Genomic DNA, 19,709 nt, shown 5'->3' on the forward strand with positions numbered 1-19,709 from the left:
GCTTTTATCCAAAGCGACTTACAGTCATGCGTAAATAATTTTTTTTTTTTGTGTATGGGTGGTCCCGGGGATCGAACCCACTACCCTGGCGTTAAAAGCGCCGTGCTCTACCAGCTGAGCTACAGAGGACCACTTACTACATTCGCACACACTGTATATAGATTTTCTGTTTGTATTTTTGACTTTATGTTTTTTACCCCATATGTAACTCTGTGTTGTTGTTTTTATTGCACTGCTTTGCTTTATCTTGGCCAGGTCGCAGTTGTAAATGAGAACTTGTTCTCAACTGGCTTACCTGGTTAATTAAAGGTGAAATAAAATAAAAATAAAAAACAGTACGATTGTAAAATGTTCTTTGTGCTACAACGTATTACGTCTTGATTAATTTCATGATGACATTTCAGGATAACTCGATCTAGCTTAGATTTTAATACTGTAACATTTAATCTATGGTTTTGTTTAGAGTTCAATCACTCACCACCGCGTTTGGTCAGCGTCACAGTTGCAGTAGTACTTTGGGTCGGTGCAGTTCCTCTCGATTCCACAGGCACACTTCTTGATCCCTGGGCCTGAACCACCCCAGTAAAAATGCTTCTCATTGGCCCTGCCAACCCACCATGTGAATGGAGATCTCTCTGCAAAATAACAACAGCATGAACCATACCAAAACAACAAAATACTCAATACATAAGCATGATGATATTATTTGTGTATATCTACAGTAAACAAATTACCATAGATAGTCTAAGCAGTTGTTTTCCGTTTACGCTTCTCTACTGGTACACAGACAATAACATGCTACCTTTGCTGATGTCAAACTCTCATTGCAAATAGCCTTGAAATTGAGATTAAGAGTCTATTGATGCATATTGATGAATACGTCAGATGCCATAAACTGCTTATGTTATGTACAATCCTATGTTTAGATCCTTAAACAAGTGTAACCAGCTGATCCATTTTCCTTCACGCCATTTGACACTTTACTTTTTTATTGATTGAGACAAGCTATGTGGTCTATTAATCAGCTATTCACCCTGTTCCACCCCCGCACCAATAGCAGCACAGACAGATAGTGTTATTCAGCACTCCAGGTAATCAAAAATGACTCGCTCTAGGGAACGGGAAAATAACTGGTGTGAGGAATCAAGTGGAACTGTCTGTTTGTATAGATGGACAAACAAGATCATTTATCAAGACAAACACTCCCCAGGGCATTTGTTCTTGTTCAACATCATACTGACTACTGTAGCATCTCTGAACAACTTTAAAATGCACTCTTGTGTTTTGCTGTTTACAATGTGAATTATGCTTTTGAATTTTCAAGTAGTCAAACAATGGGCATGCTTAACAATAAGCAGTGGGAAAAAACAATGTTTACACAACGGTAATTTGGGAAAGACAAGAAAATAAAATTTAATTAGCTATTTTCAATTTTGGCATTGTTACTTATCAGCAGCACCTGGTTGAATTTGCCCTTCAGTGAATGACAAATAATAATATTATGAAAAATAATAATTGGTTGCTAGTACATTATTGAAGGGGTCTGTTATCAAGCCACTGACAGTGAAACGTTTATGCAGTGTTTACATCAATGGGGAAATAATAGTGGAAGGACAATGGGACTGCTGTTTCTAGCAACAGGGGTGGTCTGTTCATCACACGCCTCAGATATCGCCTAAAAATGTTTCAGTAAAAGCCAGGGGGACACAGAGTGAGGCGGTGAGGCTCCAGGGAGAGAACAAAGGCTGTTACACTGGCTGTTCCCCTGCAAGGTACCCATGTTCCACACTGGTCCACATGCAGGGGAGAGAGAGGGGGGGGGAGAGAGAAGGGGGGGAGATGGAGAGAGAGAGACAGAGATACTGGGGTAGATCGAAAGAGGAGGATGGATAGAGCGAGAGGAAGAGAGATTGAGGGGAGCAGTATGGACGATTGTGGGGTTCTGGGTATTCCCTGGCTATAGTGTAATCAATAATTCAGGTTCTTTATGGTGATGAGAGGCAGACAGGCTAAGATGAGGGCCTGGAGGCCAAGTGTCTCCCCTCTGTGTGAGGGGAGAGGCATACCAGCAGGGGTGATACTGGGAGGTAGAGTAAGCTTCTATTCCTCAATACTGGATGAATGGGCACCACTGGGGCCAACACAATAAGACTACCATATGAGGGAGAGGTACTACCGCCGACCAGCAGCTCTGACCAGGAATTTCTGACTCCTCATCTCTTTCAGCTCACTGATCCTGCCAACAATGCTAAATGGCTGTCGAGCGGCGAGGTGTACGGAGCACTAATGGTGTGTGGGTTTTATCTGTCAACGTCCCAGTCAGTCAGGCCTCAGATCATAACACATCCAAAGGACACGATGAAAGCTTGTTATGCTGCTCATATACACAGAGTGATGCACAAATCAGTGTCTACTCTACAGGCTGGGAGCTGGGGCTACCCTACTGCTGACAAAACCTCAGGCTCAGAACTCTATGGACCCTCAGGGAGAACGGATGTTGCTTGATAATGCCAGATGAGATAGAAATCCAACAAGGTAAAAAATAAAACACTACATTGTTGGAAGAAACTGACAAGCCTTTGGGTTCTGTGGCTGTCATGGAATTTCAGTTTTAATATTCCCTATGGTTGGCTGGAGGGAATAAACCAGTTCCATTTGTCACAGAAAGTATTCCTCAGACTCCTCTCCATGAGATGGGAAGAAAGCCACTACAATAAAAGCTCGGCTCAATTCTATGAGTAATGACAAGGGATGACAACTGCTGTGTCGCTGTCTAATGTACGCCAACTTGCCTCCAAATCAAATAGATAAGACTATTCTTCATGTGTAGCCATAATGCTAATAACAATCGGCTATACAATCTAGCAACACCTAAATAGGGGAGGGGGGGGGTACGACAATACAAATAGTCCGGGTAGCCATTTGATTAGCTGTAGCTTATGGCTTGGGGGTAGAAGCTGTTAAGAAGCCTTTTGGACCTAGACTTGGGCTCCGGTACTGCTTGCCGTGCGGTAGCAGAGAGAACAGTCTATGACTAGGGTGGCTGGAGTCTTTGACAATTTTTAGGGCCTTCCTGTGACACCACCTGGTATAGAGGTCCTGGATGGCAGGAAGCTTGGCCCCAGTGATGTACTGGGCCGTACGCACTACCCTCTATAGTGCCTTGCGGTCTGATGCCGAGCAGTTGCCATACCAGACGGTGATGCAACCAGTCAGGATGCTCTCAATGGTACAGCTGTATAACCTTTTGAGGATCTGAGGACCCATGTCAGTCTCCTGAGGGGGAATAGGCTTTGTGGTGCCACGACTGTCTTGGTGTGTTTGGACCATGATAGTTTGTTGGTGATATGGACACCAAGGAACTTGAAGCTCTCAACCTGCTCCACTACAGCCCCGTCGATGAGAATTGGGGCATGCTCGGTCCTCTTCTTTTTCCTGTAGTCCACAATCATCAAATTGGAGTGGGTCTAGGGTTTCTGCGATAATGGTGTTGATGTGAGCCATGACCAGCCTTTCAAAGCACTTCATGGCTACAGACGTGAGTGCTACGGGTCGGTAGTCATTTAGGCAGTATACCTTAGTGTTTTTGGGCACAGGGACTATGGTGGTCTGCTTGAAACATGTTGGTATTACAGACTCAGTCAGGGACAGGTTGAAAATGTCAGTGAAGACACTTGCCAGTTGGTCAGCGCATGCTCGAAGTACACATCCTGGTAATCTGTCTGGCCCTGTGGCCTTGTGAATGTTGACCTGTTTAAAGGTCTTACTCACATCGGCTATGGAGAGTGTGATCACACAGTCATCCGGAACAGCTGATGCTCTCATGCATGCTTCAGTGTTGCTTGCCTCGAAGCGAGCATAGAAGTCTGTGTGTTGAGTAAAGGTGGTCTATAGTTTTTTCCCTCTGGTTGCACATTTAACATGCTGGTAGAAAAATGGTCCCCGGCCTCTAGATGAGCATTTTCCTGTTTGCTTATGGCCTTATACATTTTTACATTTACATTTTAGTCATTTAGCAGACGCTCTTATCCAGAGCGACTTACAGGAGCAATTAGGGTTAAGTGCCTTGCTCAAGGGCACATCGACAGATTTTTCACCTAGTCAGCTCGGGGATTAGAACCAGCGACCTTTCGGTTACTGGCACAACGCTCTTAACCACTAAGCTCCCAGTCGCCCCATACAGCTCATTGAGTGCAGTCTTAGTGCCAGCATCGGTTTGTGGTGGTAAATAGACAGCTACGAAAATATAGATGAAAACTCTCTTGGTAAATAGTGTGGTCTACAGCTTATCATGAGATACTCTACCTCAGGCGAGCAAAACCTCGAGACTTCCTTAATATTAGATTTCGTGCACCAGCTGTTGTTTACAAATATATACAGACCGCCACCCTTTGTCTTACCGGAGCTGTATGTTATCCATGTCATCGTTCAGCCACGACTCGGTGAAACATAAGATATTACAGTTTTTAATGTCCTGTTGGTAGGATATCCGTGATCTTAGTTAGTCTTTTGTTATCCAATGATTGTACGTTGGCTAATAGGACTGATGGTAGAGGCAGATTACGCACATCAACAACAAACACTGGGAAGGGGAAAGAGAAGACAGCATATTCTTGCCATTTTCTCTCTCCAAATGCCTAAATTGATGTGTCTTTGTTGGAAAGGATACTACAGTTTTGCCCAAAAGAAACAGATAGTCCTAATATTCTCAGATGTACATATGACTACACAACAATTAATATACAAACACCAATGTCCTCTTTACCTGGCGTATTGAGCAGTCGAGACATTCGGCAGGCGTAGGCAACATGCTGTTCACAGTACTCCGCACTGCCCGTGATGGCTGTCACCTGTCATAGGGAGAGAAAATAGGGTTTAAGCAATGCAGAATGCATAACATTTAGTCATATTAGTGGAGCTGAGTGAAAATACAGTGAGAGAACATCTTTAATAAACAATGTAGCTAGCTAGTGCCTTCGGCTGTAACATCAAAATACATAGAAAATACATATAGGGCAGGTTTCTCTAGACTCAAAATATAGTTTCTCCATTGAGCATGTTTTAAAAAATGAAACTAGGCTTAATCCGGTTCCATTAAACCCACCGATAAAATCCAGGTTTCTTTCCCATTGAGATGGTTCCATCATGAATGGTTCAATGGGTGATGATTTCATAAGGTCATAAGGTCACCTGCTCTGTGGACATGTTGTAATTGAGCTGCAGCACAGCCTTCCCCTCCAGGTCTGAGCCACTCACTGAAGTCTGGGGAGACAGGTTGTTTCTCACTGTCGTCCACACCTTGTCCTCTGCAACACACACAGTCAACAACACCATCAACAAACCAGTCAGCCGTGTACAATATTTACAGGGGACGAATGACATGTGGGTCAGCCATGTCAGCAGTCAAAACTGGTTGCATTGACATCATTCCAACCAGATACCAGATTTGGTTGTAATCTGGTTATAATGATGTCATTTTAACAAGATTTGCCCGCTGGGATGGGACAAAATCATCAGATGCAGTATTGAGTAAGTTGATTGTCTCTTGGGTCTTATTTGGAGGTACGGTACTCTTACCAGTCATGTTGCAGTTGACTTTGAAGGGGCCAACAGGACCACTCCCATCAGGGTCGATCCAGTACGAGCCAGATGTTTTACCAAGGTGTTTGTATTCCTCACAGGACTGTTCATACACGGCTGGAGAGGAGGAATAAACACGCGAGAGAGGAAACCACATGTATTATGAAGCTGACACTGCAGTAGAATGACTTATTCATCATTATAAATCCAGGGGTTTCCCCATGTGTAAGTGAAGTGAATGATGTGCAAAAATGTGACTGACGTTTCAGATGGGTCCTTGAGGGTATGAATAATGACAGACCATAGATGAAGATGTGGAGGAGGAAGGGGAGGATACTTACAGGTATGGCATGTAGCCCCGGTGTATCCTGTCCCGTTACAGAAGCAGCTGAAACTATCCCAGGTCTGAGAGCAGCGGCCTCTATGTTCACAGTGGTTAGGGACACATCTGTGTGTGGGGGGGAGATCATTTTCATATGAAGAAGAAGCAGAAGTGACCTCTAATTTCACTACTTTGACCTTTGTGAAACTACAGATGGCACAGAAGAGGATAGATAGGACAACATAGGAATAACTTTCATAGAGTGCATATTGCAAATATAATTTACCCTAAAAAACTAACTAATTGGAAACGGATGGATACATTAATTTGGTACTTCTTCAAATCATATTCAACAAGAAGAAGACCTCTAATTGAAATACGTTGACCTTTGTGAGACAACAGAGGATGTCACTGTGGTGTCGCCGTGTCGTGACAGTAATCAGCCAACCCACGTTCTGTGAGGAGGTTCGTGACCTTTGTTTCATGTATGTTTGATACCACTTCATGGAGAACGTTAGGATGTATTACTGTACTCTCTTAGTCCTCAACCTGTGTGTCGGGTCAGGGCTTATCTCCCCAGGTGCCCAGCCTTAAACCTGCTGGTGTGATCAAAGGGCTGTGGTAATATGGAGTTCCCTTTGAAGTTAGTTGAACTCCCCCTGCTAGCATGGTTTAGAATGAGGATATCATCACCACAATCCTTAAAATTTGCACAGGGCAGAGATGTCGGAACGTTCCTATTTAATGGGAGAGAAAATCTGGTGTATCGGATAACCTTTGCCATAATAGATCAGTCAAATGAACCACACATCATGAGTATTCAGCCATAAATTGATTTATCATACGTACATATTACACAAATGTCCCTAGAACAATAATATAGTTTGATTTGACTTAGGATGTTAAGCTGAAAACAAATCCGCATGACCGTCTTGAACTTTTTTTTGCGGTCTTGAAAATGTCTCCTCTGACATTTCAAAGGGTGTCGTTAACAATTCCGGCACAAAATGTTGGATTAACAGGATCTACAGTTTTACTCCTAATCACTAGTGGAGAATAAGAAGCAGAGATAAGATTCCATTTATGAACCAGAACCATGTGTTGGAGTGAACCCACATCCTGTGAGAATAAATGTTATGTGTTTATCTTGATAAGAATGTAAGCGCATGTCCATATTCTCCTGCGATTTGAGTAACCTTCTGCTAAAATTGCATTTCCATATCTCGGGTGAAGCAACAGAGCTTTTCCACTTCATTGTTTTGATGAGTTTTGCATTGGGGATGTGTGCCTGTTTGGCTGTGTGCTTGTGTACACATGCATTTACCAGCAGGAGCACAGAGATTGCACACTAAGACATCCACTAGCAAAGCCTTGTGTGATCCTCTGATCCCTGCCTCTCGCTGTGTCCCTGTGTGAGACGCTTTCTTGATCTTGATTGGCCACCTACCGTCTTTATGAAAAGACTGTGTAATGCATGCCCATGAGCAAGCAGCCCCTCAGGTAACGTCACAGTAGGTGTTTATAGGTTCACTTTCATGATCAACAGCAAAGAAAAAAGGCTGCTTAGAATATCAAGCTCAATAAGATCTTTGGGGAATGGTATAAAAGATTACCTGTCTATGATGGCACACATATCCAGGCTGACATTCTCAAAGGTTCCCATGTTGCCTTGCTCTACCGCCACCAGGTCAGCTAGCTGGTCGTCCACGTGGATCAGCTGCATACAGCCCTGGAAGGAGCGCTGGGCAGGGGGAGTGTTGGTACGCAGGAAGTAGCCTGCATGAGGACAATAGGGAGATAGTCCCAAAGTTAATCAAGACAGCGCTTTCTGTTTGAAAAGTAAACTCTAGAGACACATTTCAAGTATTAAGCAACATTATTTCTATGAGTGTTGTGTTTTGGTTTGAATCATTAGGGAAGAGGTTCATTCAATATTTAAGACACCGTCTTAAAGGCAACTACTTCAAAGGCTAACAAAACACAAAGAAAACAAAAAGGCAACCAATCAAAAGTAACAAAGACGATTGTCTGACAAAGCATGCCATCAAACACAAAAAAACACATGTACTGTACACACAACAAATCACAAGACTGTTTGTCAGACTGAATTATGGAAATGTCATCATGAATAAGTAAGTAACAAGCCCATTACGAGGGCTTACACATTATAGACCAGGGCCCGGTTTCCCAAAAGCATCTTAAGGCTATGTTCATCATAAGAAACTCTGTAGGAGCATCGTTAAATCTCAGAGCTTTTCCGTAAAACCATCTTAACTAAAGTTGCACTTGAAAACGCTTGTTATTTAACGACTGCCTCAGACCAGCTAAGTGCGGCGTCACTTTATACACAGAAGATCTCCGCTAAACATAGAATCAGTTTACATATAGGAGCAGATCAGCATTGCACATGAGGATAAATAACAGCGTTTGGACTTCTAGAATCTTCCTCACACTGCCTGAAAGCTGCCGACTAGAAGTCGAAACGCATTGCAGATCCTCATGTACAATGCTGATCTGCTCCTATATGTCAACGTTTTTGGCTATTTATATTCAATTATGAAGTTTTCGGCAGTCACAGAGAGACAGGTAAACATCTATGTTTAGCAGAGATTTTCTATGTGTAAATTGACACAGAAGGACAAACGGTGATTTAACGATGCACTCAGCTGTTCAAGTGCAATGTTAATAAAGACGGTTTTGGGAAACGGCTCGAGAATGTAAAGATGCTCAAACGAAGGTTCTAATGATGAACTAAGCCTTAATATGCTTTTGGGAAACCAGGCCCAGAGCCATATACCGGTCCGGTATAGAGCTATATGTCTCTGTTATAGACAACCTGTGTAAATACCTCCAAAGTAGTATTGGCCCCCTGTTCTAATCTGAATGGGAATGACCGTTCTGACGGTGGACGCCTCGTCACCATCGATGGTCAGCATGGCGTAGTTCTCCAGAGCATGGAGATAGACGTTGTGCCACTGGCCGTCGTTGAGCCCCGAACCTGAACAGTGACCACAGACAGAACAATATGGCTTCATTAATCACAGTCACGGTGGGTGAAAAGCAGACAACTGCAGTTACTGAAACATCAGAAAAACAAATTCAGAGAAAGACTGTAATAATAATAAGCCATTTAGCAGACGCTTTTATCCCAAGCGACTTACAGTCATGTGTGCATACATTTTTACGTATGGGTGGTCCCGGGGATCGAACCCACTACCCTGGCGTTACAAGCACCATGCTCTACCAATTGAGCTACAGAGGACCACTATGATATACAGATCCGTTTGGCATTACCTCTCTTTACTAAAATATGCCTCTTAAATATGAAACAACTTGACTCTAAAGTTAAGAAATAACTGAAATGTTATGTTGGCAACTGCATGTTATGGAAAATACTAGATTGAGAAATGGAGACAAACAAACACAACGAAACAACGCGACCATGGACCAAGTAGCTGCCGACTCGACTAAAGTGAGTTTAGAGTCACTACTAACAGAAATTCGCACTGGCAATGAGAAACTGACTAAGCATATGAAGAAAATATCAGATGATGTCAAAAAAATCAAAACTGACATGACTGAACTGGGAAAACGTGTGGAGGAGGCTGAAACTGGCTTAACCCTTAAAATCGCACGAGAAAATCGGAATGGAACAATTCCTGGAAAAGGTAATACCACAACTACTGGGTCAGGAGAACTTCACACGGCTCCCACAATGGAACGAGCACATCGAACAGGCGGCCCAAGAGGGGATATGAGCAGCAAACCAAGGGGAATCATCGCAAAGTTTCTTAACTATAGGGACAAAGCGCTTGTAATGCCAAGGTAGTGGGTTCGATCCTTTAGTGGTCCACCCATACACAAAAAAAATTATGCACGCATGACTGTAAGTCGCTTTGGATAAAAGCGTCTGCTAAATGGCATATTATTTATTATATTATAAGAAAGTTATACGACTGGCCATCAAAGTCAAAAAGTCAGGATTCGGACGTTTGATGTATGAGGGCCTTCGATCTACATGAAACAGAGATAATTCGACCCCATAAAGAAAAAGCTTTGGGAAAAATGAATCCCGTTCTCTCTGGTATAGGCCTACCCCGCAAAACTACGTGTCCAATGGAAGGAAAGAGACATCACACTGAAATCAGCATAAGAAGCTACCTGATTCCTGGATAACCTGGACAAGGATATGGCAGTGAATTAACTGTATAGACTAGGACAGCCTCTTAACAGATGATGTACGACAGATGGGGAACTGGACTATGTTTAGGCAACTGAAATGAGGTGAAGATGGACTATTACACCCAACCACATCAAAGACACAACAGAGAAAGGTATATGTTGTTAATGCATTCACTTGCACGCCTATTAAAAAAACAATCACAGCACCACTCAAGCGATCTGTCTAAATGAAGAACATTATGCAGGCCAAATGGCAACCCATTCATTGGTAGGCTATAGCCATGATCTATTTGTTTAAGTAACAAATCATAAAGGCTGAGTAGATGGGAAGAATTGAAATGGCCCAATATGAAAAAAGACTGGGAGAGATAAAATGTTACAGAGCCTAAGATGCTGAAATTGTAAGCACACTGTACTTTTATTTCCGTTGCTCTCTCTCTTTTCCTTTATTTTTATTATTTTATTTACTTTTGCCCAAATAAGGCATGATAACGGAGAAATGTATATATGAATGGAAAGATATGTGTTACCAATGTGGGCAACATGATATCATCACGTGTTGATTATATTTTATGTTTATTCTCCCATAGAAAGTACAAGGAATAATGTTAATTAATTGGTTGAACGAATGTTAAAGAAACATGGGCAACTGCCGAGTTTCTAAAAGAGAGAAACAAATAGGCAGGCTATGTGCACGAAGCCCACAATTATGCACCTTCAATTATTATTTCCAGCTCTTTGTTGGACAATTATATTGAAATTGATTTATTAACTTAATCCCAAGGTGGAATGTAAAATACATTTAGCTAGGCCAACTGAACATGTAGTCGATAAACTCTGAAAAATCAAGTGAATAAATGGATGCACTCGCTTTGGCTCCACCGGTGCCCAGAGCGGACGGAGTTAGAAGAGTTAGAAGTAGTTATAAACTGGGTGGTTTGAGCCCTAAATGCTAATTGGCTGACACCCGTGGTATATCAGACCGTATACCACCGGTATGACAAAACATGTATTTTTACTGCTCTAATTATGTTGGTAACCAGTTTATAATAGCAATAAGGCACCTTGGGGGTTTGTAGTATATGGCCAATATACCACGCTAAGGGCTGTCGCCAGGCACTCCGCCTTGTGGAACAGCCCTCATACCACACCCCCTCTGGCCTTATTGCTTAATTATACCACCCCGCTTTTAGTGATCCACCTGCTCTGTCCCCTGGTGGGTCAAGACCAGTGCACCCCACATGTGGTTGCGTGCAGTACAACGGAACTGTAGGTTACTCCAGTGGTTATAGGCCTGCATCGGTTTGCATTTATTTAATAGGAGAATTATATGGAGAGTTGAACGAATTCTCTCTTTAATATACTATAATGATGCCTAATCCCTAAATAACCGAATTCATTTTATTTTCAATTAACACAGTGATGGCAAGTGTTTTAACGTTGTTTTTCTCTTGTTATTGACCCTGAGAGGGCAAATGTATTCCTTTCCTTGACAAAAAAAAAGAAAAGAGGCTGGCCAGGACAAATGATCAATGTATACTTTAAAGTGTCTTATCTGTCTCAGAAGGCAGAACCAGCCCTAGACAGGACTCTTTAATAATAATTACTATATTTACTTCACAAACACTAATTATACTAGTTGACTGCACATATCATGGACACATACTGACATTCACTCCGCAGCGGTTGGGAATGGGTATGGAAGCTGAACACTCTGCAACCCAGACCTCTGTACTGTCATAGATAACAAAATTTGACAATAATAATAATACATTGTAAAAATTTACAAATACATTTTTCATTTAGTCCTGGTTGGGCAATTGGATTTAGCAATGGAATCATAAGTCGTATTATATAAAGTATATATATACAAAACATTAAGAACACCTTCCTAATATTGAGTTGCAAAGTACAGGACAGATTCACGTGGGAAGTATTTAAGGGAAAAGGGGAGGGATTTATTTATTTCTTAATTTTTTTGTCTTGTTATTGGTTTTGTTTTTTTGTGAGAGGGGTATTGGAGGAAAACTGGAGGTCTTAGAGTTAGTATGGATAAGTATTTAAAAATGGACCATAAAGGCAATCATACTACCAACTATCACCCTCTGGCACTCAAAGAGATTACAATATTATAAACCCCGGGGATCTCGTAAAATATACTTGGAGTTGGCTTAATCAAGCTAGTCTGATTTATTATGTTCTGGTATCCTTTTCTATGGTGCCAAAAGTGAAAGAAGTATGGATTAAGGATCGAATATGATCAGACCATCATCTTATAGCCCTTCATGTAACTATAACAGACTTTCCATGAGGGCAGGGATATTGGACATTTAACCAGGGTTTATTGACTGACACTACATTCTTAATAAAAACAAAGGAATTTATAGCAAACTTTTTTCTTGCACAATACAGGTTCAGTGGACCCACTTATCGTATGGGATGCCTTTAAGTATGTCTTTAGAGACCATTAAATTCCATTTTCATCCCAAAATCAAAAATGGTTTCTGTCAACCGAGAAATGACTTACATCAGAAATAGAAAATCTAGCATTACACATCAATGGTGTAGATAAATGTAACACAGAAGCACGGAATAATCTAGACGCAAAACAAAAGGAGTTTGACTAACTTATTCAGGAAAGATCGGGTTTCATTTATCTAAAAACCAGAGTAAATTGGATGGAGAATGGCGAAAAAGTGTTTTTCTAACTATTAAATGTATAAACACGACCAAGAATAACCTACAAAACGATACGTTTTGTGATATCCTTCTCCCAAAAAATTATGTTAAACTATCTGGGATACAAAAAAATATTGTAAAGTCCTAATTACACAACGAACTATGGTTAGCAAATTCATTATTTTCAGATGGGGGAAAACCCCTGGTCTCGATGGCATTCCAATAGAGATATAGCAAACTTTTTATGAACTACTGAAAGATCCATTACTATCATGTTTTACCCATATTTATTTGTACTATTTCTTACATTATAGAATAATAGTGAAGACATCAAAACTATGAAAAACACATATGGAATCATGTAGTAACCAAAACATTGTTCAACAAAAAAATATATATATATATTTGAGATTCTTCAAATAGCCACCCTTTGCATTGATGACAGCTTTGCACACTCTTGGCATTCTCTCAACCAGCTTCATGAGGTAGTCACCTGGAATGCATTTCAATTAACAAAGCAAAGCACCCCCACACCATAACACCTCCTCCTCCATGCTTTACGGTGGGAACTACACATGCGGAGATCATCCGTTCACATCGCGTCTCACAAAGACACGGCGGTTGGAACCAAAAATCTCAAATTTGGACTCCAGACCAAAGAACACATTTCCACCAGTCTAATGTCCATTGCTCATGTTTCTTGGCCCAAGCAGGTCTCTTCTTCTTATTGGTGTCCTTTAGTAGTGGTTTCTTTGCAGCAATTCGACCATGAAGGGCTGATTCATACAGTCCCCTCTGAACAGTTGATGTTGAGATGTGTCTGTGAGTTGAACTCTGTGAAGCATTTATTTGGGCTGCAATTTCTGAGGCTGGTACCTCTAATGAACTTATCCTCTGCAGCAGAGGTAACTCTGGGTCTTCCATTCCTGTGGTGGTCCTCATGAGAGCCAGTTTCATCATAGTGCTTGATGGTTTTTGCGACTGCACTTGAAGAAACGTTCAAAGTTCTTGAAATTTTCCGGATTGACTGACCTTCATGTCTTAAAAGTAATGAAAGACTGTCGTTTCTCTTTGCTTATTTGAGCTGTTCTTGCCATAATATGGACTTGGTATTTTACCAAATATGGCTATCTTCTGTATACCCCCCTATCTTGTCACAACACAACTGATTGGCTCAAACGCATTAAGAAGGAAAGAAACTCCACAAATTAACTTTTAAGAAGGCACACCTGTTAATTGAAATGCATTCCAGGTGACTACCTCAAGAAGCTGGTTGAGAGAATGCCAAGAGTGTGCAAAGCTTTCATCAAGGCAAAGGGTGGCTATTTGAAGAATCTCAAATATAAAATATATTTTGATTTGTTGAACACTTTTTTGGTTACTACATGATTCCATATGTGTTTTTCATAGTTTTGATGTCTTCACTATTACCTTTACAATGTAAAAAATAGTAAAAATAAAGAAAAACCCTTGAATGAGTCGGTGTGTCCAAACTTTTGACTGGTATTGTACATATTACCTCAATTACCTCGACTAACCTGTACCCCCGCACATTGACCCGGTACCGGTACCCCTGTATATAGCCTCGTTATTGTTATTTTACTGTTGCTCTTTTATTTAGTTAATATTTTTCTTAACTCTTATTGTTCTTAAAAACTGCATTGCTGGTTAAGGGCTTGTAAGTAAGCATTTCACGATATGGTCTGTTGTATTCGGCGCATGTGACAAATAACATTTTATTTGAATTTCTCCAGTTTCTCTGGACTAAAACCCAACTATGATAAATGTACTATATTACGTATTGGGTCTCTAAAAGATACAAACATTAGACTGCCATATGGTCTCCTGATTTAAATGGGTGGATGGTGAAGTCGATGTACTTGGTGTACATTTCCAGGAAAAGTTTAGCGATCTTGCAACTATTAACTTTGATCAAAAACTTAGCAAAAAATATAGAATCTTGAAACTCTGGAGAAGGAAACACCTATCCATTTACGGGAAGATACCCTGATTAATTCTCTAGTGATATCGCAGTTTACATATTTATTCATGGCTCTACTGACTCTAGGAGAATCCTTTTTCAAATCATGAGAGAATTTTTTTTCAATTTATTTGGAATGGCAAACCAGATAAAGTTAAATGAGCATATTTATTTAATGAACATAAGTTTGGAAGGTTAGAACTATTAAATATTAAGGCATTAAACCTCTCTTAAAGCCTCCATTGTACCGAAATTGTATCTAAATCCAATTTTTTCTAGCAAGCCACTAAGAGAGATCCATCCTATGTTTAAGAGTGGGCTCTTTGCCTTTTTGCAGATTGAAACCTTACATTTTCAGTGGATCGACAATGGATCCCTGTTTAAAGTATGCTCCTTTTTAAATGAAGTCATACAGAGTTGGCTACAATTTAAATGTAATCCTCCAGAATAGGCAGATCTAATATTACAACAAATAATATGGCTAAACTCCAATATACTGATAGAGAAAAACCAACAACAAAAAATTGTAGACAAAATGTACAAGAATAATAATAATAATAACATTTATGAAGGCCATTGTAAACGAGAACGATACAATTGTCACACAAGCAACTAAGAACAGTGTATGGAGGTGTATGCTCAATACAAAATTATAACCAACTCCTCGCAGCTCTGCCACAAAATTGGAAGAGACAATTACTTAATTACTTCTGTTAGACTTCAGTGCGGCTTTTGACATTATCGATCATAGTCTGTTGATGGAAAAACGTATGTGTTATGGCTTTAAACCCCCTGCTATATTGTGGATAAAGAGTTACCTGTCTAACAGAACACAGAGGGTGTTCTTAAATGGAAGCATCTCCAACAAAATCCAGGTAGAATCAGCAATTCCCCAAGGCAGCTGTCTAGGCCCCTTAATTTCTTCAATCTTTACTAACGACATGCCACTGGCTTTGAGTAAAGCCAGTGTGTCTATTTATGCGGATGACTCAACACTATACATGTCAGCTACCACAGCGACGGAAATGACTGCAACACTTAACAAAGAGCTGCAGTTAGTTTCAGAATGGGTGGCAAGAAATAAGTTAGTCCTAAATATTTCAAAAACTAAAAGCATTGTATTTGGGACAAATCATTCACTAAACCCTAAACCTCAACTAAATCATGTAATGAATAATGTGGTAATTGAGCAAGTTGAGGAGGCTAAACTGCTTGGAGTAACCCTGGATTGTAAACTGTCATGGTCAAAACATATTGATACAACAGTGGCTAGGATGGGGAGAAGTCTGTTCATAATAAAGCGTTGCCCTACATTCTTAACAGCACTATCAACAAGGCAGGTCCTACAGGCCCTAGTTTTGTCGCACCAGGACTACTGTTAAGTCGTGTGGTCAAGTGCCACAAAGAGGGACTTAAGAAAATTGCAATTGGCTCAGAACAGGGCAGCACGGCTGGCTCTTAGATGTACACAGAGAGCTAACATTAATAATATGCATGTCAATCTCTCCTGGCTCAAAGTGGAGGAGAGATTGACTTCGGAGAGCTGTTCCGAATGACTATGTGATCACGCTCTCCGTAGCCGATGTGAGTAAGACTTAAGCAGGTCAACATTCACAAGGCCGCAGGGCCAGACGGATAACAGGATGTGTACTCAACTGGCAAGTCTCTTCACTGACATTTTGAACATGTCCCTGACTGAGTCTGTAATATTAACATGTTTCAAGCAGACCACCATAGTCCCTGTGCCCAAGAACACTAAGATAACCTGCATCAATGACTACCGACCCGTCGCACTCACGTTTGTAGCCATGAAGTGTTTTGAAAGGCTGGTCATGGCTCACATCAACACCATTATCCCAGAAACCCTAGACCCACTCCAATTTGCATACCGCCCCAACAGATCCACAGATGATGCAATCTCTATTGCACTCCACACTGCCCTTTCCCACCTGGACAAGAGGAACACCTACGTGAGAATGCTATTCATTGACTACAGCTCAGCGTTCAACACCATAGTGCCATCAAAGCTCATCACTAAGCTAAGGACCCTGGGACTAAACACCTCCCTCTGCAACTGGATCCTGGTGGTAAGGGTAGGTAGCAACACATCTGCCACGCTGATCCTCAACACGGGGGCCCCTCAGGGGTGCGTGCTCAGTCCCCTCTTGCACTCCCTGTTCACCCATGACTGCATGGCCAGGCACGACTCCAACACCATCATTAAGTTTGCCGACAACACAACAGTGGTAGGCCTGATCACAGACAACAATGAGACAGCCTATAGGGAGGAGGTCAGAGACCTGTCCGTGTGGTGCCAGGATAACAACCTCTCCCTCAACGTGATCAAGACAAAGGAGATGATTGTGGACTACAGGAAAACAAATAGGACTGAGCACGCCCCCATTCTCATCGAAGGGGCTGTAGTGGAACAGGTTGAGAGCTTCAAGTTCTTTAGTGTCCACATCACCAACAAACTATCATGGTCCAAACACACCAAGACAGACTTGAAGAGGGCACAACAAAGCCTATTCTCCCCTCAGGAGACTGAAAAGATTTGGCATGGGTCCTCAGATCCTCAAAAAGTTATACAGCTGCACCATCGAGAGCATCCTGAGGAAGACCCTAAAAATTGTCAAAGACTCCAGCCACCCAAGTCATAGACTGTTCTCTCTGCTACCGCACAGCAAGCAGTACCGGAGCGCCAAGTATAGGTCAAAAAGGCTTCTTAACAGCTTCTACCCCCAAGCCATAAGACTCCTGAACAGCTAATCATGGCTACCCGGACTATTTGCGTTCCCCCCTATTTTACGCTGCTGCTACTCTGTTTATTATCTATGCATAGTCACTTTAACTCCACCCACATGTAGATATTACCTCAATTACCTTGACTAACCGGTGCCCCCGCACATTGACTCTGTACCGGTACCCCCTGTATATAGCCTCCCTACTGTTATTTTATTTTACTGCTGCTCTTTATTTATTTGCTCTTTTACTTTTTTACTTATCTACATTGTTGGTTAAGGGCTTGTAAGTAAGCATTTCACTGTAAGGTCTACACCTGTTGTATTCGGCACATGTGGCAAATAAAATTGGATTTGATTTGGTTTGATTCATCACTACTTGTATTTGTGAGTGGTATTGACATGTTGAATGCACCGAGCTGTCTGTTTCAACTACTGGCACACAGCTCGGACACCCATGCATACCCCACAAGACATAACACCAGAGGTCTCTTCACAGTCCCCAAGTCCAGAACAGATTATGGGAGGCGCACAGTACTACTTAGAGCCATGACTACATGGAACTCTATTCCACATCAAGCAGTAAAATTAGGAACAGCGGGGACTGTGAAGCAACACAAACATAGGCACAGACACATGCATACAAACACACAATAACATACGCCCTATACACACGTACACATGGATTGTAAATACAGTGGGGGAAAAAAGTATTTAGTCAGCCACCAATTGTGCAAGTTCTCCCACTTAAAAAGATGAGAGAGGCCTGTAATTTTCATCATAGGTACACGTCAACCATGACAGACAAATTGAGCATTTTTTTTCCAGAAAATCACATTGTAGGATTTTTAATGAATTTATTTGCAAATTATGGTGGAAAATAAGTATCTGGTCACCTACAAACAAGCAAGATTTCTGGCTCTCACAGACCAGTAACTTCTTCTTTAAGAGGCTCCTCTGTCCTCCACTCGTTACCTGTATTAATGGCACCTGTTTGAACTTGTTATCAGTATAAAAGACACCTGTCCACAACCTCAAACAGTCACACTCCAAACTCCACTATGGCCAAGACCAAAGAGCTGTCAAAGGACACCAGAAACAAAATTGTAGACCTGCACCAGGCTGGGAAGACTGAATCTGCAATAGGTAAGCAGCTTGGTTTGAAGAAATCAACTGTGGGAGCAATTATTAGGAAATGGAAGACATACAAGACCACTGATAATCTCCCTCGATCTGGGGCTCCACGCAAGATCTCACCCCGTGGGGTCAAAATGATCACAAGAACGGTGAGCAAAAATCCCAGAACCACACGGGGGGACCTAGTGAATGACCTGCAGAGAGCTGGGACCAAAGTAACTAAGCCTACCATCAGTAACACACTACGTCGCCAGGGACTCAAATCCTGCAGTGCCAGACGTGTCCCCCTGCTTAAGCCAGTACATGTCCAGGCCCGTCTGAAGATTGCTAGAGTGCATTTGGATGATCCAGAAGAGGATTGGGAGAATGTCATTTGGTCAGATGAAACCAAAATATAACTTTTTGGTAAAAACTCAACTCGTCGTGTTTGGAGGACAAAGAATGCTGAGTTGCATCCAAAGAACACCATACCTACTGTGAAGCATGGGGGTGGAAACATCATGCTTTGGGGCTGTTTTTCTGCAAAGGGACCAGGACGACTGATCCGTGTAAAGGAAAGAATGAATGGGGCCATGTATCGTGAGATTTTGAGTGAAAACCTCCTTCCATCAGCAAGGGCATTGAAGATGAAACGTGGCTGGGTCTTTCAGCATGACAATGATCCCAAACACACCGCCCGGGCAACGAAGGAGTGGCTTCGTAAGAAGCATTTCAAGGTCCTGGAGTGGCCTAGCCAGTCTCCAGATCTCAACCCCATAGAAAATCTTTGGAGGGAGTTGAAAGTCCGTGTTGCCCAGCGACAGCCCCAAAACATCACTGCTCTAGAGGAGATCTGCATGGAGGAATGGGCCAAAATACCAGCAACAGTGTGTGAAAACCTTGTGAAGACTTACAGAAAACGTTTGACCTGTGTCATTGCCAACAAAGGGTATATAACAAAGTATTGAGAAACTTTTGTCATTGACCAAATACTTATTTTCCACCATAATTTGCAAATAAATTCATTAAAAATCCTACAATGTGATTTTCTGGATTTTTTTTCTCATTTTGTCTGTCATAGTTGACTTGTACCTATGATGAAAATTAC

The 19,709-nt window shown here is 41.6% G+C and overlaps 1 protein-coding gene across 1 annotated transcript in view; it reads right to left on the bottom strand.

The window, feature by feature from the left end:
• The window catches only part of LOC311099066 (contactin-associated protein-like 2), a gene marked incomplete at both ends in the record, with an annotated part of 71,586 nt that overhangs the window by 12,729 nt on the left and 39,148 nt on the right, over positions 1–19,709 (bottom strand). The window contains 7 exons of the mRNA XM_084139682.1: positions 479–635; positions 4,766–4,850; positions 5,191–5,306; positions 5,578–5,697; positions 5,922–6,028; positions 7,516–7,678; positions 8,751–8,900. Coding sequence (XP_083995808.1) covers positions 479–635; positions 4,766–4,850; positions 5,191–5,306; positions 5,578–5,697; positions 5,922–6,028; positions 7,516–7,678; positions 8,751–8,900 — 898 coding nt within the window. The remainder of the gene's footprint in view (positions 1–478; positions 636–4,765; positions 4,851–5,190; positions 5,307–5,577; positions 5,698–5,921; positions 6,029–7,515; positions 7,679–8,750; positions 8,901–19,709) is intronic.

The sequence above is a fragment of the Coregonus lavaretus genome (genome assembly GCF_964263955.1).
Source record: "Coregonus lavaretus genome assembly, chromosome: 23".
Lineage (NCBI taxonomy): Eukaryota > Metazoa > Chordata > Actinopteri > Salmoniformes > Salmonidae > Coregonus > Coregonus lavaretus.